Raw genomic sequence first — 22,497 nt, forward strand, 5'->3', positions numbered from 1 at the left:
GGCGGAACAGGGGCTGCACCTTTCCTCTGTTGGAGCGGGCCCTTGAGAGATGGCACTGCCTATCCCGGGCCGCCCCGACGGTGCTGGGGGTAGGCTGGGGAGAAGCTGGGCGGCGAAGGGTTTGGGGCAAGAACAGGCACGGACGGCTCGGGAGGCCGGAGCGCTGCAGGTGCACTTATCAGCGCCCGAGGATCAGGGCGTCGCCGCCCGTCCCCTTCAAATCGGGCGCAGCCGCCTCTCCCGCCCCAGCCTGTCCTGTCCCATCCATCCCGTCCCGGCAGGAGAGCAGAGCCATGCTGCACTGGGGATACGACGAGCACAACGGTAGGGAACGGCGGGCGCGGCTGGGGCCGCTGCGGCGCTTCCCGCGGGGCCGTCGGGGCGGCCAGCGGGGGTCCCGCTGGGAGCACCCCCCGCGGCTGGCCTCGGCAGCTCCCTTGCCCTCGGGAGAGCTGGATGAGCTGAAATGCTTTGCAGCGTGAGAGCGAGCAGATTTTTGTCTCGGCATTCTGCAAGGCAGGTGGCTGAGAGAGGTGTCCGTGCGTGCGGCATCGCTTGCAGAGCCGGGCCGGGCTTGGCTCTGGGTCGGGTCTGTCGCATTCGCGGTTGGAATTTCGCTCGCTCGTTTAGCTGAACAGTTGCGTGCACGGATCGAGTAGACAGCCACACTGATCGGAACTGCTGTACCAGCAGTGCTTTTCTGATTCCAGCTGTGTTCTGCTTCTGTTACGTGGGAAATCCTAGTTACTTGACGGGGTTATTTAAATGTGTAACTATGCACCTAAGAGGAGATGCTTTTGGATTTTAGTTGTTCCGTGGTTTCCTTCATCTTGTCAGGCTTTGAAGTCCCAGGATGGGTTCATCAGCAGGCTTAAAGACTTTGCTCTGTTTTGCATTTTAAGTCATGCAAACGCTACTCCAATGTGCAGACGGTCTCACAAGTCATGCAAGTAGAAATGAAAGTGTTTTTGTAAATTGTAGGCTCAACTCTGATAAAACACATGGAATAACTTATATTGTCTGTACACAGAGAAATGTAACACCGTGACCGTAAAGGGAGACAGCTATATATTTGCATATACTATTGCCTATAAGAACATGCTTTGTATATAGTATTACTTAGACTTTGGAACACAGTTTGCGCAAGTACTACCTTTCCTTCCTGGCCCTCTTGTTCCATCTTTTCTGGATGGATGTACTTTTCCTGAAAAACTGGGTGGTGGTGGATCACAGGGATGTTGCAATGATTGGGTGTGCTATCTGCTGTTGTGCAGTCTACCCTACCCCTCCCCTGAAGACGTAAATGGGTCTTGTTTTTCAAACTTTTTTCTCCATAGGTTTCCATGCTTTGAGCTTCACCTGCACTGTCCAGATAAGAAGCCCACTTTCCCTCCCTTATCCTATCTCTTCATGTTTACTATTCTCAACTTCTAGAGAGGGGAGGCCACCAGAATTTCTATTGGGGTGGCCCTGGACCTGTCTTGAGGCCCCATCTCTCCTATAAAACTCTGTTTACTGCCTGCTTGTTAATGTATTTGAGGTGGAGTTTGCCTTTCACTCCTTTCTTGGAGCTCCACAGCAGCTGTGGGGTGGATAGTTCCTCATCAGTCCATCCCCTTCACCACACCTTTTACAGGAGACTAAAGGAGGGAGGCACACATTTTGAGCACTTCAGTGCTTTTCCCTAGCATTAGTTCTATTTTTCAGCTTTTTCTCTTTTAATGCAATTATTTTACTGATTTAGCCTATTTTAATTGTTTGAGTGAGTAGTAGATGGAGGAAATTGCTCTGATTCTTGAAAAATTTTGTTGTCCTTCATGGGCCTGAAAATAGTTTTCCTGAAACTAAGATTATCTTTTACAACTGAGACAGAAATAAAGTGAAATTAAATCTGGTGCAGTTATATACTGTGGTTGACTGCCTGAAGAGTTGAAAAGACATCTGTGTTCACTCTGAGGTCTGCATTTGTTACTTGCAACAGTCACAACAGAAATCATTATGTGCATAAACTGTCAAATATTAAAACATACATGTCTGCATATATGGAATATCTATGTTTAAGGGCATGGGCTCGCTGTTATATACAGTATTAAAAGTTTTAGGGACTGACCCTGGCTGAACAGGAGAGAAAATAGACTGAAAGGCTCATGGGTCAAGATAAGTATAGGGAGAGATCATGCACGAGTTTCTTTCGCAGGCAAAACAGACTCAGCTTGGGGAAATTAGTCTTATTTGTTGCTTATCAAATCAGAGTAGGGTAATGAGAAAATAAAGTAAAATATTTAAAACACCTTCCCTCCAACCCTCCCTTTATCCCAGGCCAAATTTCACTCCTGACTTTTTTCCATGTGCTCTCCTACACCAGCTGCAGTCTGTTCACCACATGTTGTTTCTGCCTCTCCCTTCTCCTCGGTGGGAGGACTCCTCACACTCTGCCCCTGCTCCAGCGTGGGGTCCCTCCCATGGGAGACAGGCCTCCATGAAGTTCTCCAATGTGAGTCCTTCCCACAGGCTGCAGTTCTCCACAAACTGCTCCAGCATGGATTCCCCATGGGGCCCCAAGTCCTGCCAGCAAACTTGCTCCAGCTTGGGCTTCCCATGGGGTCCTGCCAGGAGCCTGCTCCAGTGTAGGCTGTTCATGAGGTCACAGCTTCAAGACACATCCACCTTCTCCAGTTGTCACCCTCCATGGGCGGCAGCTGGATCTCTGCTTTACAGGGGACCTCCATGGGCTGCAGGGCACAACTGCTTCACTCTGGTCTTCACCATGGTGCAGGGAATCTCTGCTCTGGCTGTTGGAGCATGTCCTCCCCCTCCTCTTGGTGTCTGCGAGCTGCTTCTCTCACATATTCTCACTCCTCTCTTTTGGCTGCTGTTGCACAGTATTTTTTTCCCCCTTCTTAAATCTGTTATCCCAGAAGTGCTGCCACTGTTCCTGGTAGGCCCAGCCTTGTCCAGCAGTGGGTCCTGGAGCCTGCTGGCATTGGCCCCTATTGGACATGGGGGAAGCTTCAGCAGCTTCTCACAGAAGCCACACCTGCAGCCTCCCTGCTACCAGTATCTTGTCACACAAACCTAATGCAGAAGTTCTCGGTTACTTTGATGCATGTGTTTCTGAAATGCATGGAGGCATTACTTCATTTCTGTGAAAATATTTATTTTCATATTATTTAACTTTATTCATATAATAATATTTATTAACATAATAATATGATATATTATATTTATTAATATAATACTATATAATAATATTTATTAATATTTAACTTTATATAATAATATTTATTTTCATATTATTTAACTTTATTTCCTATGAAAACCTTGGCCTTTGCTTTCTTGCTGCTTTTCTTACCTCACAGTTTTGATGTTCCTTATCTGTAGAGGCATAATACTGAAATCTTGAAAACTGGCTTCAGTGTGGCACCATGCATACTTTTCACTGCTGCTCAAGGTCCCTGTCAGGAGGGTAATGTTCTCGCCCCTTCAGTCGTTTTTGGTTTACAGGGGAATCACTTCTGTTAATAGGCAAATCATAGAATGAATAAGGTTGGAAGGGACCACAGTGGAAAATCAATTGTCTTCAGTTTTCTATTTGTTTAATGAAATAGATGGAAATTATTTACATGAATTTTCTCTTACTGCAAAAATTTTCTCTTGATCTAGTTACTACTGTAATGCTGGGGCATTTTATAAATAAAAGGGATATTAATTTATAGAATCATAGAATCTTTTAGATTGCAAAAGACTTTTAAGATACTTCAGTCCAGCCATAATTTCTTATACATTTTTTCTTTCTGAGAATAATTACATCATTTCAATATCGGCATTAAAAAAAGTTGCTTAATTTTACCCATTATGAATTTTTAATTGCTTTTATTTGAGCTAATCTTACTGTAATCTAATATGCAACCAAATTACCTGCAAACATAACTTTATAAATTTAAGTACTCTGTGTTTGATAAACTGGGCAATGTATTCTCTTTAGAAATAAATGAGGATGTGATCCTGTCAAAGTCAGACTGTACTAAAATAATTAATTTTCTATATATAATAACAGGCTGTCAAAAAAAAAAAAACCCAAACCCCTTTTCACCTGTACATGCTCCATTCATGCATGTATAGAGGCTCACTGGAACTCAGCTGTATCCTGTAGTGTCTTCACTGGGCACTGTCTTCACTAGTGTCAAATTATCCTGTTGATGAAATTTGTAATCTTTAGCTTCAGCTGGATAAAAATGCAACACTGTGAGGTGCTGTAGTGAGTTCTATTTCCTGGCAAATTCCTAACTGCCTTCATTGTGAGATCTGTTTCATGAACTGGATGTGTGCATGCTGGTGAGTGGTAATATGCAGTGATAGTCTGACCTAAAAGTGTCAGACAATTCATTGCCTTTGGTAATGCTGTGTCCAAAATAAAGGCATGAAATCTTCAGAGCAGATGGTTCAGGTTTTTGTTATAAATCTCAGTCACAATGGCTTTGATTGTTAAGAGCTACTAGAAGATTGCCTCTAGCAACAGAACATTTTCCCAACAACAGGAGAGGATTTCATAACTTCAAAAATTGGTGTATTAATCACTTTCATTCAGTAATGAAAAAAATGAAGGGAGGTGAATCAATGAGTTATATTCCCTGGGTAGGTCTTAAAGTGCATATTTATAAAACTGAAGTGTGCAGTATTTTAATATGGAGGCATCTAACTCAGATCTGAATTCAGAAGAAATTTTCACCCTGGAGATCCCACTGGCTTAAATCTGATTGTATGACATGCATTTGAGCATCTCTTTCAACAGTAATGACTTTTTTACAAGTCATACACAAAGTTTGTGTTGGGGTAGGGTCATGAAATGAGCTGAAGTTTCTTGATATTTTCCTGTATATTTTGAAAAGTCAGGTGTCTGCTAGTTTGTTTTTCTGGTAGGTGTTCAATCCCCATAGCAAAACAGTGTTTTGGTCATCTGAGCCAAGAACAAGTGCAAAACCAGCAATAATGTCTTTTTAGAATTGAATATTATTGTTAAATATTAGCTAGTGACAGAATCACAGCCTTGGGTCCTCTTTTTGGCACCTTTGTATTATTTCTGAGCACAAGTCATCCATATTACTTAATTCAAATAACTATAGTTATTTCTGAGACAGAGCAATTGGACCAAGTAGTTAAGCACATAAATATATTTTTGCCTTTTCTCAGTTAAAGAATATTAGAGATACTGAAATTAAGTAGCAATAAGCTTTTTCTAAGCATTCCAAATCACAGTAGTAAGGTATAAATGATGGAGTGGTGTTTCTTACAAATAAAATTTTGCATTGCATCCCTAACTACAGGGTATTAGGATCTAAACACAATTAAAATTATATTCTAAACTGTATGTTATTAGAATATTGAATAGCTTTGATGACCATTTGTGAAGTGAGAAGAATTAAGTTTAAACAGTTTTATGTTTCAAACCAGTAAAATTTTTATCTTCTGCATTAGAATCTATTTCTTTATTGAGTTTATTTAGTGAAGTAATTAACAAAAGTACTTTTTACCAGATCAAGACTGAAGGCATTTGTTCTGAGGCTTAAGTCTTAGGCTGTTCTTTACAAGTTTTTCCCACTTCTATTTTCCAGTGCTGCTCAGAGGAGAATCATTCTCTGCCCAGGTGCTGTGCAAGCTGTGGCCCCACGGCTCTGTGGGTGCTTCCATCCCTGATTTACTGCTGGGGTGCCTGGGTGCTTTTAGCACCCGTGAGTTTCTGAGCTATGTTCACTTCTATTGAAGTCGAGGAAAGAAAAATATCTAACAGCTTTTGGTGTTTGGTTATTAACCACTGCATCATAGGTTTTTATCTTTTTTTTGTCATCATGTTTATTTAAGTGCTAAGCCATCCAGAAAAACCCAAACCCAATTTTTACACTGAGGTCAGTTGTCTTCAGTATAAGGAGTTAGTTATGAGGATTTCCAGTGATGCAGATTTTACAAGACCAGGTTCTGATGCTCATATTAAGTTTTTCTTATATCCAGTCTCTCTAAATTGATTTTTTATGCTTCTTACCAATTATAAGCCTGGAGGAAAAACAAGTGCTGTGCTCTCCTTAATACTGAAAGATCATTTGCCCTGCAGACTTTCACCTTTCTCTCCTTCCTTTCTTCTTTCCCCTTGCTTTCTCTTCCTTTCTATCCTAAACCTTATTTTCTGTCTTTACTTTGTAGAATATATTCCCCAGGCAACTTACTCATATTTTTCTTTACCGTCTTATCCAAATACGGCACATTAAGCAGTAGCACATATATTCTTATTGTGAATCATTGGGAATGCTCTGATGTTTAGTAGGTAACAACAGATTACTCACACATCTTATCAATGAAGCTTTTCTTACTATTTTAGGATGTCATTTGCCATTTTCTCATGTCCATATTATTGATTTATTAGCTTTTCAGCGGACATTTGGCTTAGTCTGCTTGGAGAGGGAAAGGTTGAGATGACTAGTATTGATTAACAGCTTCCATAGCCCTATAATTTCTACCTAAGTCTGATGAATGGGGCTGCAGCTGTGTCTGGAAGATCTACTCTCATCTGCTGAAGGCAGTAGAAATACAAACCTCATGCAGGCACCGCTGTCCTGAGTGTTCCTGTTCTTTGATTTGTCAGTGCTACACTAGTGTGTGTAAGTGTGCCTGTGTGTATGGAGACTTCATGATTAGAGGGTGACAGTCTCTCTTTGTTGTGATAGCTGGTGGGCACAGTTGGTGGGCTGGGAGGACGTGATCGGAGGTGCAGCAGTGCTTAGGTTCCAGGCACTGCCATCAGGCTCCAGAAACCACTCAGCATTTCTTGATGTCACCAATCACCTCTTTTGACATCTCCCCATCTCATTCAGAGTGATCAGTAGAAGATGTGTTCTCAGGTCTTTCGCAGGAAATGACTAAGGCATAGAAAAATCCTTAATGCAGGGATTTGCACAGAAGAGAGGTAATTCTTAAAGGCATAATGAGACATATTAGGCAAAAATGGCATGTCAAAAATTTATTGGGACATAGTGCCTGTTGGACACAGGATGCCTGATTAAATGAGCATTTGTTGTATTTGTCTTGTGCATAGCTGAGTCTTAACTGGGAATAATTAAGTATCTACATACTGCATGTGGCTTTGTTTAAAGGTACATGCAAGGTACAGGAATGGGTCCTGAGAGCTGCTGTTACAATATGATGCAGCAAAAGTAGCTGAATATTTTGATCTACGTTTTCTTGATACATCATTTTTGAATTTAAGAGATGCAGATGAAGACAATTCAAGCAGAGTTTTCTTTCATAAGAATGAGGGTGCTGTCAGCAATTTAGATTTCTCTTCCAATGCATTGCAGGGCCTGCCCACTGGAAGGAGGTTTTTCCTGTTGCTAATGGAGACCGTCAGTCACCCATCGACATCAAAACTGAGGAAACCAAGTATGATCCCTCCCTCCGTCCTCTAAATCCCAGTTATGATCCAGCTTCTGCTAAAATCATCCTTAACAACGGGCACTCCACCAGTGTGGAGTTTGATGACACCGTCAACAAATCAGGTTTGTTCCTTTACTGTTGCACTGTGACTTCCTCCACCGGCTCCTAAATAGAGTGCCTACCACCTGGGCACATCTCACTACTGGGTATGAACTCCTTATAAACAGTAAGGCTTTGCTTCTCTGGATGAGAGATTCCTTTTTCCCCTGTCTTTCAGCACGATACAGTGTCGGAACCTACTTGGACACAAGTTCAAGGTTGTGTTTCTCAGAAAGTGCTGGGATTCCCTACTCATAGGAGTGGTTTGATCCAGCTGGATAGTGCCATCCCCCTGTTGGAACACTGTTGTGTACAATTTTTCAAATGCTGCTCTCTCTCACTGCAGATGAATCCTTTATGTCTCATTACAGGTTCATTCCAACTGAATCGCTCAAATCTCTTATCTGAATTTAGCTGCAGGTTTGGTTATATGTTTTTCCCCTTTTTAAAACCTATACTCAGACTTCTTGTGTCAAGTAAGAGCCAATACAGAACAAATGAAATAGATCCCAATTAATCCCTTGTCTTCTTTGAAAAGTATTATTGCCCCAGTCTTTTCCAGGAGTATGTAGCTTCCCTTTTTGCAAACAATAATTCTTATTTAGAAGTTCTCTGGTTTATCATAGTCGTTGTGATATTAGTGCCTTCCTCTTTAAAACCTACTCTTGGATTTTGGGCAAGCCAGCATGCCTCCCCTTGAAGCTGTAGGAGTGCAGAATCTTCAAGAAATAAAATCATTTTGTGGCTGTGTGAGGCTTAGCTGAGGATCCAAGACCATATGATGCTTTCACAAGGGTCAAGGCCAGAGAGGGACCAATTTTTGATGACCCCGTCCATTAGTCTTGAGGCCTTATTAGCTCATAGAGACATAGATGGAGACACCATCATGTTTTTGTTTCCTGAACAGTCTTAGTTTCAAATTTTCTGTCAACATTGGATGTTGCCTGAAAGCCACCAGCTGACCATCAATGATCAGTCTGACCTTGTGTCAGATGCCACGGAACTTCCCAGAATTAATCTCTGCTTCGAGCCTAGTAGACGCTGGTGAACTAAAGCACATCTCTTAGAAAAATATACAGTCTTGATTTCAAATTTTCCAGCGATGATGAACCTACCACAGCCTTTGGTAAGTTGTTCTAATTGTTAATTACCCTCACAGTTTAAAAAAAAAAAAGGTAATGAATGTGAATACACCAAGAACCTCTTCCACTCTCTTAACTCCATCCATTAAGTGACAGGGCCTGACACACAGTGTTTCTCTAGGCTTCCCCTGGTACCAAAGCTATGGTAATGTGATCCTCCTCTTACTGCTTTCCTCAGGCCACATCTCCAAGGATTTAGTTCATATCATGGCAAAGCACTGACAGACACTGATCAGATAATTAAAAGATGGAATCCCCAGTCTCCTTCAGTAGACTCCATGTCTTCTGTGTGTGGACCAGATTGTTCAGTCCACAACCATAAACTGAGTAATTCACTATTTTCCCTAATATTTGTCACTGACAAGCTTTATCAGTAATGTTTTTGTTTTCTTTCAGGTCATTGCTCAAAAAATACTGAATTTTCTAGGGCTTTTGGGGCACCCCTGTGAAGTAAGAACTCCTGCCATGTGTTGGTTTCATGAAAAAAAATCAAATTAATTGGTACTAAATATATTAGCATCTTCTAATGCATTATTAACTGACTTCCACATGAACTATTTCTTCACTTTGGTCAGCATTGGAACTGGGCTGTCAAGTCTATAATTGTTTGTGTAAGTCTGTTTATGCTCTTTGGTACCACATTAGCACCATTCTTTGAAACTGTTCTATTGATCTTCTTCCAGCATTTTTCAAAATTTGAGATACTGATACTTGCCTTAAAAACTTCTCACTACCCTCTTCCTTAAGTACTGCTGGAATGAAAGGGTTTTACCATCACTGTGTGCTGTGGCACAAATATACCAACAGGCCATTTTCCACACTTTTCAGCAGAAGTATTTCGTGCTGGTGCATTTCTACATAATAGTTTTTCCTCAGCCAGTTAGAACAGTGATCATTACATGTTTCTAGGATCATTTGTCTCCAAGTTCACAGTCCTTAAAACAACGAATTTAAAAGTGCCACTGCCCCATCTCCTCTGTTGGCTAAGTTTATAGGCTGTGTAAATGTGTGGTTTTGAGTTGAAGCTTTAAGGAAAATAAATATTTTTCCCCACAGAATAAACAGTCCCAGTTCCTTTTCATTATCCAAGCTACTTGTGTTAGCAAGCAAATAGGCAACTTAAAAATTCTTCTTTCATCTTTATTTGGTGTATTTTGCTACTAAGAAAGTTTAGGTTTTGGACTAAACCTAAAAGAGAGAAAAAATTGCTATTGTCCTCCCTACTGCTCTTAATTTAAAAAACATCTGGTTAAATCTCCCATCATTTTCCCTTGAAATTTCTATAATGAGCCAGTAAACTATTCCAGACTGATTCCCAAATGCTCAGAGGACATATGGAGCTGGGAGAGTGGAGTGATTGGTTTTGCCATGAATAAGGAATCTTTCTGAGTGTAATTCACATTCAAGTCTCTGTGAAGAGATATTTTGATTCTAAGTCTGACAAGAAAATTACAAGCACTTGCAAAAGCAAAATAATGAAAAGCCCACCCATATGCATGTTAATTTGAATAGAATTAGAACAGAATAGAAATAGAACAGAACAGACTAGAATAGAATAGAGTAGACTCTTTCAGTTGGAAGGGACCTGCAACGATCATCTTGTCCAACTTCCTGAGCAATTCAGGGCTAACAAAAAGTTAAAGCATGTTGTTAAGGGCATTGTCCAAATGCCTCTTAAACTCTGATAAGCCTGGGGCTTTGACAGCCTCTCTAGGAAACTGGCTCCAGTGTTTGACCACCATCATGGTAAAGAAATGCTTCCAAGCATCCACTTTAAATCTTCCCTGGCACAGCTTTGAGCTTTGAGTTTGACACGAGTCCTGTCACTGGATACTTGGGAGAAGAGATCAGAAGCTCCCTCTCTGCTTCCCCTCCTCAGAAGTTGTATAGAGCAGTGAGGACACCCCTCAGCCTCCTTTTTTTTCCAAACTAGATAAACCCAAATACTTAGCTGCTCCTCATGGGACATGCCTTCCAGCCCTGGCTAATTGTCAGTAATATTGCAGTTGTACGTTGCATAGGTAGCATTGGCTTAATTTTATTTATGTTAGTATAAGCTGCTTTTCCTCAGACTTCAATCTGATATAACTGGATCCAGTTGCAAATGAAGGAAAGAGCCCTGAAAATTTGTTAAGGTCCACCTATTTTCCTCCAGATTTCAAAGAGGAAAAGAAATTCTGCTGACATTACATTTTTATGATCCTGCTCATTATTCATAAAACCTGTATTTTGAGCTTAATTTTTTAGTGATTCTTTTGAATATAATCAAGAGAGGAAACTCTTGAATATTGCAAAATAAAAGTATTTCCCCATTTTCTGAGAAATATCCAACCCATTGCAAGACAACCTTGACAAGAACAGCATACCCTTTAGTGGGCCATAACCCACTAATCTGCTCATAAATACAATTTTCATAGTCATATCCTTGACAGGTGAGGGTTTCTATAGTACTTCCAAGAAATGGGAAGCCTTCTGAGACAGCTTATGAGCAGGAGCAGAGGACTGTCCGAAGACTGAAGTCTGATGTGAGGTTAGAGGATGTGTGTAGAGACTCCCGTTCTCTCGGTGAAGCCTTTTCCTCTGCTTGGGTTTCCAGTGCTGACTGGGGGGCCACTCAGCGGGACCTACAGGCTGCGCCAGATTCACTTCCACTGGGGATCCAATGACGAAGCCGGCTCTGAGCACACGGTGGACGGGATGAAGTATGCAGCAGAGGTAAGGCTTTACATGGAGTCATCTGTACCTCTAAGCTTGTGACTAGTTTTCCATTGCAAAAATAATGTTGCCCCTCCTCTTCCTGCTTTTCATCTTCCCCTCATTTTATCAAAAAGACAAGCAGTCTTCCTGAAGTGTTGCATGTTTGGTCCTTTCTCAAAGGAGAACCTCTTTGAAAGCTTTGGAGAGGATTAGAAAAGGAGTACAGAAGACAAGAGCTTGATAAAAGACTTAATGTTCAAGAGTTATTTTAAACTTTGTCTTTCATTGTTTCTTCCTTGGAGAACATTTTCAAAGTCCTCTTCAGTGACAAACCACAGAATTACTGGATTTGGGGCCTGTGTAGTGTAAAGTTTATGCAAGACTTAGGAATGATGCATTTTGTGGTGCACTTAGCAATGTGGTGGTTATAACTTTGAGAACCATGCTTTAATATCTGTGAGATGCCTGCTGTCTGTGGGGTACTGTGTTTCAGTGGAGGTGGTGTGCCACAGGGAGAAGTACACCATCTGCTCTGGCATGGAGCATTCACTCCTGCTCTATCTCCTTTGGTACATTTGAGTAATCTGCAGGAAAAAGTACTCAGTACAAGATTCCTCTTTACAAATGGAAGTAACATGGAATATTTTGATGAGATTGAGATCTTTAAAAACAGATGATACAGACAGTGTCAGAATTTTCTGGGGTTAAAAAGAAGTAAAAAGTGTAAAAATAAGTGGACAAATAAAAGGCATAATACTACAGAAGAAAAAGATGTAATGTGTGCACTGTGATGTGATCAGATTTTACTGGAAATGCTATAAGAGATACTGGTCAGGAAAAAAAAGATCAGTTTTCTAACACTAATGGGGAAAAGTGACATTTGCAGTGTTTAAAGGCTTATGTTTTCCACAGGAACCAGGTGAGATGGAATATAAAGAATTAATAAAGGTGCTTTAAAACCATTAAGTACCAAACCCAAATTTCTAGCTGAGAAAATATGTATGTTTCCCATCTAAGAAACCAAATGGAAGGAGAAAATATCTCTGAATTTCTAGCCAGTCTAAAAGCCTTTCTGTTACCTGTTGGTTGGGTAACCCTCCACAAGAAGCTCTCTAGATGTCACTTTGGCTTTGGGATAAGAAACTCAGAATTAAAACCAAGGCTTCTGAATATTGTTCACAAAAAAGAAAATACCTGAGAAGGAGACATGAAGATGGTTTCAGTGCTCACCTTTTTAAGGAAGATGTGCAAGATTTCAAGGAAAAGCATTAACTGAATTGAAGAAAGAATTAATGCACAGGTAAAGAAGACTGCAAGGTTTGGCCCCTAAGCCCACCGGGAAGCAGAAGGGATCCATGGCTCCATTCTTTGTGACAACATACCATCTGGTCAAGGTCTCTTCACAAGCTGCAGTGACAGAGCGGTGGTAAGACGGGATATATTCCTTAAAGAGAAGTCTCAAGCCACTGAGAACGGGTCTGTAGCCAAAAGTGTTTCACGCTCTGTTTGTTTGGGGGTTTTGTTTTTGGGAGGGTTACCTTGTTGGGGATTTTTGGCAAAGCTATGAGGGAGTGGGCTTTTAGTAGCTGTGGGAATTTTCCTTTTTGTTCTTTGTTGGGTTGTTTTTGGTGTTTTTTTTTTTTTTTTTCCAAATCCACAATAAAAGTAATTTCTGACTGAGAGTATCTGTTTCCTTTTTGTGTATGTAAAAATGTAATTGTTTAAAAGTTGTTCAATATAGGTTCTGTGAACTTACAATAGTGAGAGGTGCAGACACTATGAGCTCCAGGATATTAATGCACTTGAGGAAGGTTTAGTGGACTATGTTCTCTGAGGAGGTATACTTACAGCTTTTTACCAGCTAGGCTAGTAGTTCAATGCCTTAGAAAGCCTCGGGCAGCCTAGAGAGGTAGCATGGGCAATCCAGCATTTCAGTAGCTCTAAAAGTGGTAAAATGGTAGCTGCAAATCTAATACCACCAGCAGAAGCAAAGAGGGAGAAATATAGCTCCCAGGTTGCCTAATTTCCCACAATTAGAAGCTTTCAAAAAGAAACAGAAGCACACAGATGTTCGAAGAAAGAGTTGCAAAGCCAAAAGAGGGCGGGCCCCCCCTTGGTCCTTTCTTTTATTCGGAGAAGGGGAAAGGGGAGGACTGGGGGTGGACCTGGGGTGACCGGCCAGTCAGACACTGCTAAAGAGTCTGAGTTACATTTGGTTTTGTCCGAGCTTGGAACAAAGGAGTTCAGAGCACATGACAGAGGCAAGTGTCTTGGGGAGGGGAAGCTCAGAACAGGCAGCAACAGTTCTCCTGGTTTAGTTTATAATATTCATAGCAACTTTCCTTCAAGGATTTCTAAAGCTGTGAGCCAGCATGTGTGTCATTGTGTCTGTATGTGTATTATTACTGACTACAGTGGGATTCCTTACTTGCTGGAAGTAATGTTTCAGCACTTTAGAGCCCAAATGCTTAACAAACATTGGTATCAAGTAAGACCAAGTAAGAGTTCCATTTTAGAGATATGGAAAATTGAAACTCATAGAGGTTAAGCAAGGATTGATACTTAGAACAAAAATCTTCGTACTCTTAGATGCCTATTTCAACCATGCAGCTATGTTGCTTCACAGAAATCCTTTAAAACAAGTTTCAGCTTTCCTAAATTGTTCTTACTTTACTTGTCTTGTAGGTGCTGTATTCCAAAAGGAAGCCTTTTTTTAATGGGTTCATTCCAGTTTAAGTCATTCAATGGAGTTGCTTTTCAGCGTTCTTAAAGTTCAACATCTGAAAAGATGGTCACCAATTTTAGAAAAGCCAATCTCATGCCCTGCTCCTGAGCATCTTTATCTAAAAACTGTGTGTAATAAGATTTACTAATCCATTGAGGATTTGTGAAAGTAATTTATGTTTGTGAAGTACTTAGACTTAAGTGCTGTGTGAGTGTGCTCTCTCCAGTTTGGCAGTCAGACCACTGCTCAAGGCTGGGACATCCTGGCACTTCCTAGGAAGGACCTCCCATCATGAAGTGTGGTCAGGAATTAGGAAATCTGGTTTAGCAGGAGGGACTTAGGTGGCATGGAAGTAGGCATCACAGGCTTTTCCCACCTGTCTGGGTAGTGTCTTTAAGCTTCTTAAGTAAATATGACAGGACACTTCCAGAATAATGCATGTTGGAAATGCAAATGCTCAAACCTGAGATAATCAAGCTGCTTGTAAGGGCGTCACTACTGGTAGTCATAGAAAATAGCATTTGAAAAGTGTCAAAAATGAAATGCTGACGTTCCCTTGAGCTAAACAAGGGAAAAAGGGTCAGTGCGAGTTTAATGTGTATTTGCCTGTTTTCTAGCTATTTATGTAGATGATTAATGTTGCTGAAAGCTTGATTAAAGAAAAAGAAGAGTAAAATACTAATGACATCCTCATTAATTTCAATCACTTTTTAAAATCAGCTGTAGTAAAAATGGATTTAAAACCTCTAGTTATATAACCATTGGCTTTTTTTGTCTTAACATCTCAGTTCAAATTCTGGAACCCAACAGCAATTTGACAGGCACTGTGGTGTGCCGATTGCTGCTGAATTTTTAATAATCCCAGCCACTGGAAATGCCCTTGCCATTTGTGTGAACTACGTATTTACTGATTTCATGAAATATCTGCATTTGGAATACTGAATGGTTCTGCATACAAGAGTGAAGTAGAGTATCAAACACAGTAAAGTTGTAATATTCATTTGCCACTGCTTGAGTTCAGCGAGAGTTGATGCTGTCTGTGTATCTTGATTTTCAGCTTCATGTGGTCCATTGGAATGCAGAGAAGTATTCCAGTTTTGTTGAGGCAGCTTCTCAGTCAGATGGATTAGCAGTCATGGCTGTATTTCTGAAGGTAAGATGAGAATGTTTTAGCCCTTGTAGTAAATCTGCCTTATAAGCCCAAAGAGATAATGGTGATAGTTGGTGTAATTATTGATACTTGTTTTATACTTATTTCCTTCATAGCATTTAGCTGCCAATGTAGGAAGCTGTGCTTCCTTTAAGAATACAAATACCAGATTAATAGATTATTCAAGACAGTCAAACTCTTCAGTTTGCCTAGTCTGCACACCCATACAACATTAGATGCGGAACTTAATTCAGCTGCCCCTATTTGGATCCCAGTAACTTGTTCTTGACTAGCAGGTTCCTTTAAAGGGACAACTTGATTTAAATGTTTCTTTAATGGCTTGTTTCTGAGCTGGTAGTTTCTTCTAGAAAATAATAATAATTTAAAAATGCAAAACCATAGACTGGAGAATTTCCTAATAGTTATTTTATACCTTTTTGCCTTTTCTACCTGTTCTAAGATTAAATTCATGCAACAGCTTCACTGACTTCTGTTTGAAGAAGCAGATGGGGAATTCAGACAATCTATGGCAAAAGATAGGGCTTTGGTCAATTCTGTGTTTTCTGGTGGCTGACACAGCTTCCTGAGCCGTTCCATGCAGCAGTTGCAGAGAACTGCTTTGGCAGTTCAGTAATTCTGTCTTTCCAGTTTGCATTACAATGACTCAAGGGAAGTATCACTGGATTTCTTAGCACACAAATTCTGTTTGGAATGTTCTTATGTAAAAACAGTGTTTTCAGTGTTATAAGCAATTTAAATTTCTGTTGTTAGTCTGTAACTTTCAATATCCCACATATTAAAACCTGAAAAATAAATGGTTTCTGTTCCCCTGTAGTGAAAAGTTTGTAATTCTTTTGTGGCTGAAATAATTACTATGGGTAGCCAGAATACTATCAGCAAGGGAGTGGATCTTTTTTATGACCAGTATTACTTCTAAGGACCAACTAGTTGCAGGCTTGTACTCACAAAATGCAACAGACCTTACAGTCACTTCAGTACAGTTATATAAAGCAGTTTCGTTATGCATTTGCTTTTTATTAATTTTTGTTGCTTTTCTCTGGAGCTCCAACGTTTCTTTGTTCTTTGGTGTTAATAGATTGGTGAATGCAACCCTCAACTGAAGAAGATTACTGACCGCTTGGACACCATCAGAGTCAAGGTGAACAAGTGCTTCTGAAAGAATACTAATACTTGTGATTGCTTTTGTTGGGGTTTTTCATTTTAGATAGGGTTTTTTATTTCTTGAAATCTGGCTGCTATTCCCTGCACCTTCATGTTTCCTAATCCCTAGCAATTTATATCTGATTTGACACAGTTTATGTGTATTCTGTTTAGGTTGAAAACTAAATAGACAAAACATATTTTTACACAGTAAAAGATCAGAGGAAAAGGCTAATTCCTCACAGAACCCAGTCTCTGATAAATATGTTGCTATGAGGATAGTAACAGGGGAAAAACATACTTTATGGAAGGTTGTAAAAAAGATGAGGGAAAGACTTCCTCTCCTGTTTTGCTGAGGTACAGAGTGAGAAATAACCTATTGTTTGTGTGAGAGAAATCAGCCAGACTCTCAACATGATGTTTCAGTCAGACAGCTCTGGCCTGGTATCACGTACAGGAAGAAGCAGTAGTAGCTCCTGGGAGGAGTGAGTGGGGAGGGAAGGAAGTGGCAGTAACCTGTGGGGTTACTCTGCCAGCCCCCAGAGACCACCTCGAAAGTCTAACACCTTCTCTCCTCTCCCCACAACTTCCATCTCATGGTCATGTGTAACTCTGGGGAGTCTGTGCTATCATGACACCTTTGATGGTGTCCTGCCGGCATCAAGGAAAGCCACAGCAAAGCTGTCACCGAGGTAAGACCTCATCAGAAGGGCACTGATGAGGACCTCCTGTCATCACCCAAGATGCTCCCAGCCCACCTGATAGTGGAACAAGCTCTACCTCCTTTGGCGTGATTTACCTTGGCCTCTTGCTTTTAAATAATATTGCCCTGGTATTTCTTTTTCTTTTATTTCTTTCCAGGGGAAAAAAGCACTATTCACAAACTTTGATCCCAGCTGTCTGCTTCCCAAGTCCCTGGACTACTGGACTTACTTTGGCTCTCTCACTGTTCCACCTCTTCTTGAGAGTGTCATCTGGATTGTTCTGAGAGAGCCCATAAGTGTTTGTTCTGAACAGGTATTTTTGGATTTTTGACTGCTATAGAAATTGCTTTTGTAAAACTTGAAATTGTAAATGCCACCCAAAATTACATTTTCTTTTGCGGGCCTTGGCACTGCAGACCTTATAAGATTTTCAAAAGGGAAAATTTGTATATCAAATTTATTCTGACTTCTTGTTGCCTTTCTTGCTGTAACAGCTATTTATTATTAATTTTTAAAAATAATCTGCATACTGTAAAAATTAATAATCAAAAATAACCCACGGGAAACTTAAAGAAAAAAAGAATTGTGTTGACACTTAGAAATTCTGGAATTCCAGTTGATTTAATTATTTGCATATCCTGCTCAAACCTCATCTTTGGCATTTTTATCTGGCAGACAAGTAGTAAATTTTTTCTTGCATTCCAAATACATAAAACTTGATGAATTTACTAGAATTGTGAAAAGTGAATACAATTGTAATAAGCTGGGGTTATGCTAGGCTGTTTTAGGAAAGCTGTGATACTACATAAAAGAGTCTATTTACATTCTTGTTAATGCTGCATGCTGTACCTTAACTTGGCAACAGTGACACCCAGCGGGCTAATCCTCTCAGGTGTAAGTAAAATTTTTCTGAGTAGAGACCACATACTCAGCAGAAATGGTGACTTCAGTCTTTGCTCAAAATGTTAAGACAGTTCCCTGAATGGGTTGCTTGTTAGGAAACCTCAAATTCTGTTTTTAACTGAAATTATTTATTTGCTTAATGAGTGTATTTTTCTCTTCTGTATCTCTTCACTCCCCTCAGTCTGGCTTTGTAAGGCTCGCTGCAATATGTATGGATGTAGGATTGAAAACTTGTGTTAAGGTATCCACTTTCCAAAGACAAGCCATTGTTCAGGTTAAAAGCTTACTATTTAGGCAAATCAATAATTAATACATTCTAAAATGTGAAGTGCTGTATACAAACAGCCATGTGTAACAGGTTCAGAGGACATGGTGTGGGAAAGTGTCAAGTATAGTGATCCTTTATTAGTCATTTTTCATAGACTTTAGCTAATATTATGTATTAAAGTAGAAATATGCTATATTCTTCTCAATATAAACATGCATGCAGCCAAAGTGTTTGTTGCCAGTAATGTCTGCTGTTGTGATTGATCAGTCAGCACTGTGACTGATACTATTCTACCATTTAATTTTATTCATCGAGTTTGCGTTTCTGTAGGGCTTTAGAGTTTACTACAGACTTCTTGTTGCACTTTTCAGGTTGAAAGGAATTAAAAATAGCTTTTAAGTTTTTAGAAACTTACAAGGAGCCTGAATTACAAATGTTAGCTTTAGAATGGGGTGAAGCAAGATAGCATTGATGTTTTTTGCTCTTAATGTCATTATGGTGCAATGTGCCATACAATTAAATGCTCTATTGTAATGGAATGCTTTCTGTGCTGCGCTACCTATGGTAACCTAGGAGGGAAGTAAGGTGATATAGAGAAATAGTAACTATTGGAAATATTAGATATTAAACAAAATTCTATACTTAGGTCAGAAATCAGGCTCAGATTTCCCAAGGTTTAGATATGGAACTCTGATAGGTGTTTCTGATGAGATCAGCATATGCTGAGTTATGCTTGTCCTGTGTCTTCACGAGGGAAGAATTTGGGATCTCTCCTGGTTTGAGTAAGTGCTAGTTGCAGAAGCTTTCTTTAGTGCCACACCTGCAATTCCAGGTTAATTCTGAATATACTCTGTGGACAAGGAAACATACATAGAATGTTTGTATGGTAAGAAACATAATCTTAATTTTTTGGCAAAAAGCATTTCAGAATCTCCAAACTATGAAATCCAACTAAAAATTATAACACCCCCTAGTATAAATCAAGTTATGGAAGACAAAATGTGAATAAAGGAAACAGGTAATCCTTATGCACAGTTTTGTGTTGACGTGTACCTTGGGATATTTCCTCAGTAGTCAACCTTTTTGATTTACAAGGATAGAAATGGTGAAATTGCCATTGCCCTCATGACTTAATACAATACAGTTCTGTTCTTCCAGGTGGAAAAAAAGTGACAAGTGTCTTTAATATTTACAAGTTTTTTCATGAGTATGGACATGAGGGTTTTCTGCTGAACATTATGTCTCTTTTGGTTACAGCTGGCCAAATTCCGCAGCCTCCTGAGCACTGCTGAAGACGAGGTCGCCTGCTGCTTGCTGAGAAACTTCCGGCCACCCCAGCCTCTAAGAGGACGAGAAGTCAGAAGAAATTAAAGGAGTAAAGCCAGTAGCCTCCCTCTGAAACCAAAGGCTGAATTAATTTTATTAGTTAGTATACTTTGTGATTTTTAATTTTTTTTTTGTGAGATGTTTAAACGAATAGGTGGTATTTTATTAGTGGTTTCCATGCAGTTATTTCTCACAGACAAGTATGTCTGGAGTTGTCACAGGTTCATCAATGTTAACAGGTCTGACTGGGTTTGAGTGCATTGGCTTGGCAGCACTGAGCCATCAGCATTGCATGCACAGAGGTCATTGCTCATCATAAGGGTCAAATGTGGTGAAGGAGTTTCCCAGATTTTGCCACCAAATTACTGAACAGGATCCCTGGTATTATTGACAGTATAGGATGTTCTGGGATTATTCTTCTAGTCTCTAACATAACTTTTAGCTTCTATATGAACCTCACACTGCAGTTCCCAAGGAAAAAATATGTCAAGGATGATGTAATGTCGTTGCTGACTTCTGCAATACCGTGCTTACTTTCCTACAAAAAGCAGTAATGACTAACAGCATTTAAGTAAAACAGATATTTATATGATCCTGTTATTCTGGCTGCTTCATAGCAGTAATCATGTACTGATGGTTTTTTTTTTTAAAGCAAATAGTAAGGATTTTGTATACTGCAAGATCATGTCAGGTGGATTAGGTATTCCTGAATTTCACAATGTGACAACATGAAATTGTCCTGAAACCTGAAACTGCAAGGTGGAAGGGCATAGAGGGAGCTGTTTGTGCCTTAATCCAGTTTGTTGTATTTGGTAAAAAAGAAGGGACTATTACAGTGTATCTGTGTAACATCAGACTTTTGCCACTTAAAATCAAGAGGCAGGGGTAGCTGTTGTTCCAGACTGTTGCATGCTGCACTGCAAACCACATGCTGCTTACCTCTCATCTTGCTGTGGAGGACAGCACTACTCAGGTATAGAATGTCTCAAGGTACTGGCTGATGTTCTGTTGTCATAGTTGAACTTCAGTGGTTGCACTTATATTCCAAGACCAAAGAGAATAGTCAGAGTGAGCCAAAGAAATCAGAATCAAGTAAACATCTAATAAAAAGCTCAGCCCTCAATAGCAGTGTGTTGAACCATCTGTCTCTATGAGTTGACTTGAGCCTGTGTTTCTCTAGGAGCTTTTGTTATCTGAATGTAATTGGGGTTTTTTACACCAAATATTTTTATTAATGAACTTGCCATAGGATGTAGCTTAGGATAGAATTAGATTTACTCTCAAACTGTGAGAAGTACATAGTGAAATCCAGTGATACCTGAAAGAGGCAGCTAGAGGTTTTACTGGCAGCAGCTAACACCATTCTCTGTAGTGCTTCTGACAAATTCATCTTCCATGACTGCTCTCCTTGAATTCATTTTTTTTTTTTATAAGTTTTATATGCTCTGTCTTTTACCTCAATGGGTCATTTGATTTTAGATGAACAAACATGAGGGAAATCACAATCAGGATTCACTTTTTATGCTGTTTTAGAAAAATAAATTAGACATAGAGATATAGGTATTTTATCTTAGTTTAAGGTAGATGGACTTTTTTGTTTTCCCCTCCCCAGAATATAGCTATTATATCCTGCAAGGCTTCCCAATGCCTTTTGAATATTTTCTGAAGAAAAGAACACAAACAGACTATTGGATAAATAAAAAGTGTTTAGCAGCACTAAAAAGAAAAGAGGGAGTGTGTTGTATGTTTTCACAGCCGTTTTTTAGACCTAGGATTGGATCTTGTATGTTTCCCTGTTATGTGAGTAGCTACAGAATGTGAAAAAAATTACAAATTGCAGGAAGGATACAAAGTTTGTTTGCCTCAGAAGAGAAAGGAATAAGGCTACTGCTTCATATTGTAAACAGAAGTGTTATGTACTTTTTACATATTGTAAACAGTGGAGTTGATCCAATGCTTTTATATTTATAAGGATTTTATCAAAATAAAAAATTGATTTTATGAATGTGTCTTGTATTTTCTATTGAAGAGCTTAAAGTTTTACAGAGAAGGCTTTATTTTTAAAATTAGCACCTGCAGCTTTAGGTTTGGAAAAAATTGTCGCCTATTATTTGAAGTCTGTCTTTGGGCAGTATAGTATTAGGTATGTCTTTATGTTCCAAATAAAATGTTTTTGGCAGTGGTAAGACATGCAGTCAATTCTGCAAGTTCCTCATAGTGCATTTTTGAACTACTGACTATTTTTATTGTTATGCTAATAAGCTTTAGAAAAAGTCATCATTCAGAGTAATTCCCCTTATGTGGAGATGCCATGTTCGTGTTACATTGGCCTAGCTGAAAGTTAGTGGTGGCATCTGAAAAAGACTAGAAATGCTCGGTTGCCTGAAATCATTTGGGAGCAGCTTCTCAGGATATTCATCCCCTGCAATTGTAAAGTGAGAATATGGACACTGTCTCAGCTCTGAGCCCTTGGTTGCACCCTCAGTCACCAATTTCCTCTATGCCCAAGATACACTGAATCTCTAACAAAAGTGCTCCCAGACAATCTTATCTCAAGTGTGAACTCCATGTTGTACCCTACAGCAAAAAAGGCTGAAATATGTCATCGCCCCCCAGCCCCCCTGCAGCCACACGTCCCTTTGATCAACTCTGAACCCTCTGACACACTTGGAGCCTTTATATTAAGAAGAATGAAATGCTCAGTGACCAAAACATAGAGTGTATTTGCTGAAAATAGTAGCTGTCAAGAACTGTGAACTGCTGGATGGTTGATCACCCATAAACTTATTCTCAGAATTAAATAAACCACAGTAGAGCCCTTGGGTCAGCTCTGCTGTTTTTGGCACAGGAGGGAAGTGGTGTGCTCTGCCATGCTTATAGCATTTGCCAGTCATCTCGTG

General features: G+C 39.8%; 1 protein-coding gene across 2 annotated transcripts; it reads left to right on the forward strand.

Annotated features, from left to right (window-relative positions):
* The first annotated feature begins 233 nt into the window (after window positions 1-233).
* Window positions 234-21,606, forward strand: CA13 (carbonic anhydrase 13). 2 transcript variants are annotated; one of them, XM_039549944.1, is made up of 7 exons: window positions 234-324; window positions 7,347-7,544; window positions 11,260-11,378; window positions 15,143-15,238; window positions 16,332-16,394; window positions 17,258-17,413; window positions 19,529-21,606. In XM_039549944.1, the coding sequence occupies exons 1-7, from the start codon at window positions 294-296 to the stop codon at window positions 19,640-19,642; spliced, it is 777 nt and encodes a 258-aa protein (XP_039405878.1). In that variant the 5' UTR covers window positions 234-293; the 3' UTR covers window positions 19,643-21,606. The 2 variants fall into 2 exon arrangements, with proteins under 2 accessions (XP_039405878.1, XP_019144869.1); XM_019289324.3 differs by lacking the exons at window positions 234-324; window positions 7,347-7,544 and adding an exon at window positions 7,573-9,274.
* The last annotated feature ends 891 nt before the right edge of the window (window positions 21,607-22,497 follow it).

The sequence above is a fragment of the Corvus cornix genome, chromosome 2 (assembly GCF_000738735.6).
Source record: "Corvus cornix cornix isolate S_Up_H32 chromosome 2, ASM73873v5, whole genome shotgun sequence".
In the NCBI taxonomy this organism is placed as follows: domain Eukaryota; kingdom Metazoa; phylum Chordata; class Aves; order Passeriformes; family Corvidae; genus Corvus; species Corvus cornix.

Excerpts from the sequence above, each read along its gene's own strand:
- CA13 (XM_039549944.1), top strand. The coding sequence starts at position 294 with ATGCTGCACTGGGGATACGACGAGCACAACG. Across the intron at positions 325-7,346 it reads GGGATACGACGAGCACAACG|GGCCTGCCCACTGGAAGGAG; the intron begins GTAGGGAACGGC and ends AATGCATTGCAG. Across the intron at positions 11,379-15,142 it reads GGATGAAGTATGCAGCAGAG|CTTCATGTGGTCCATTGGAA; the intron begins GTAAGGCTTTAC and ends CTTGATTTTCAG.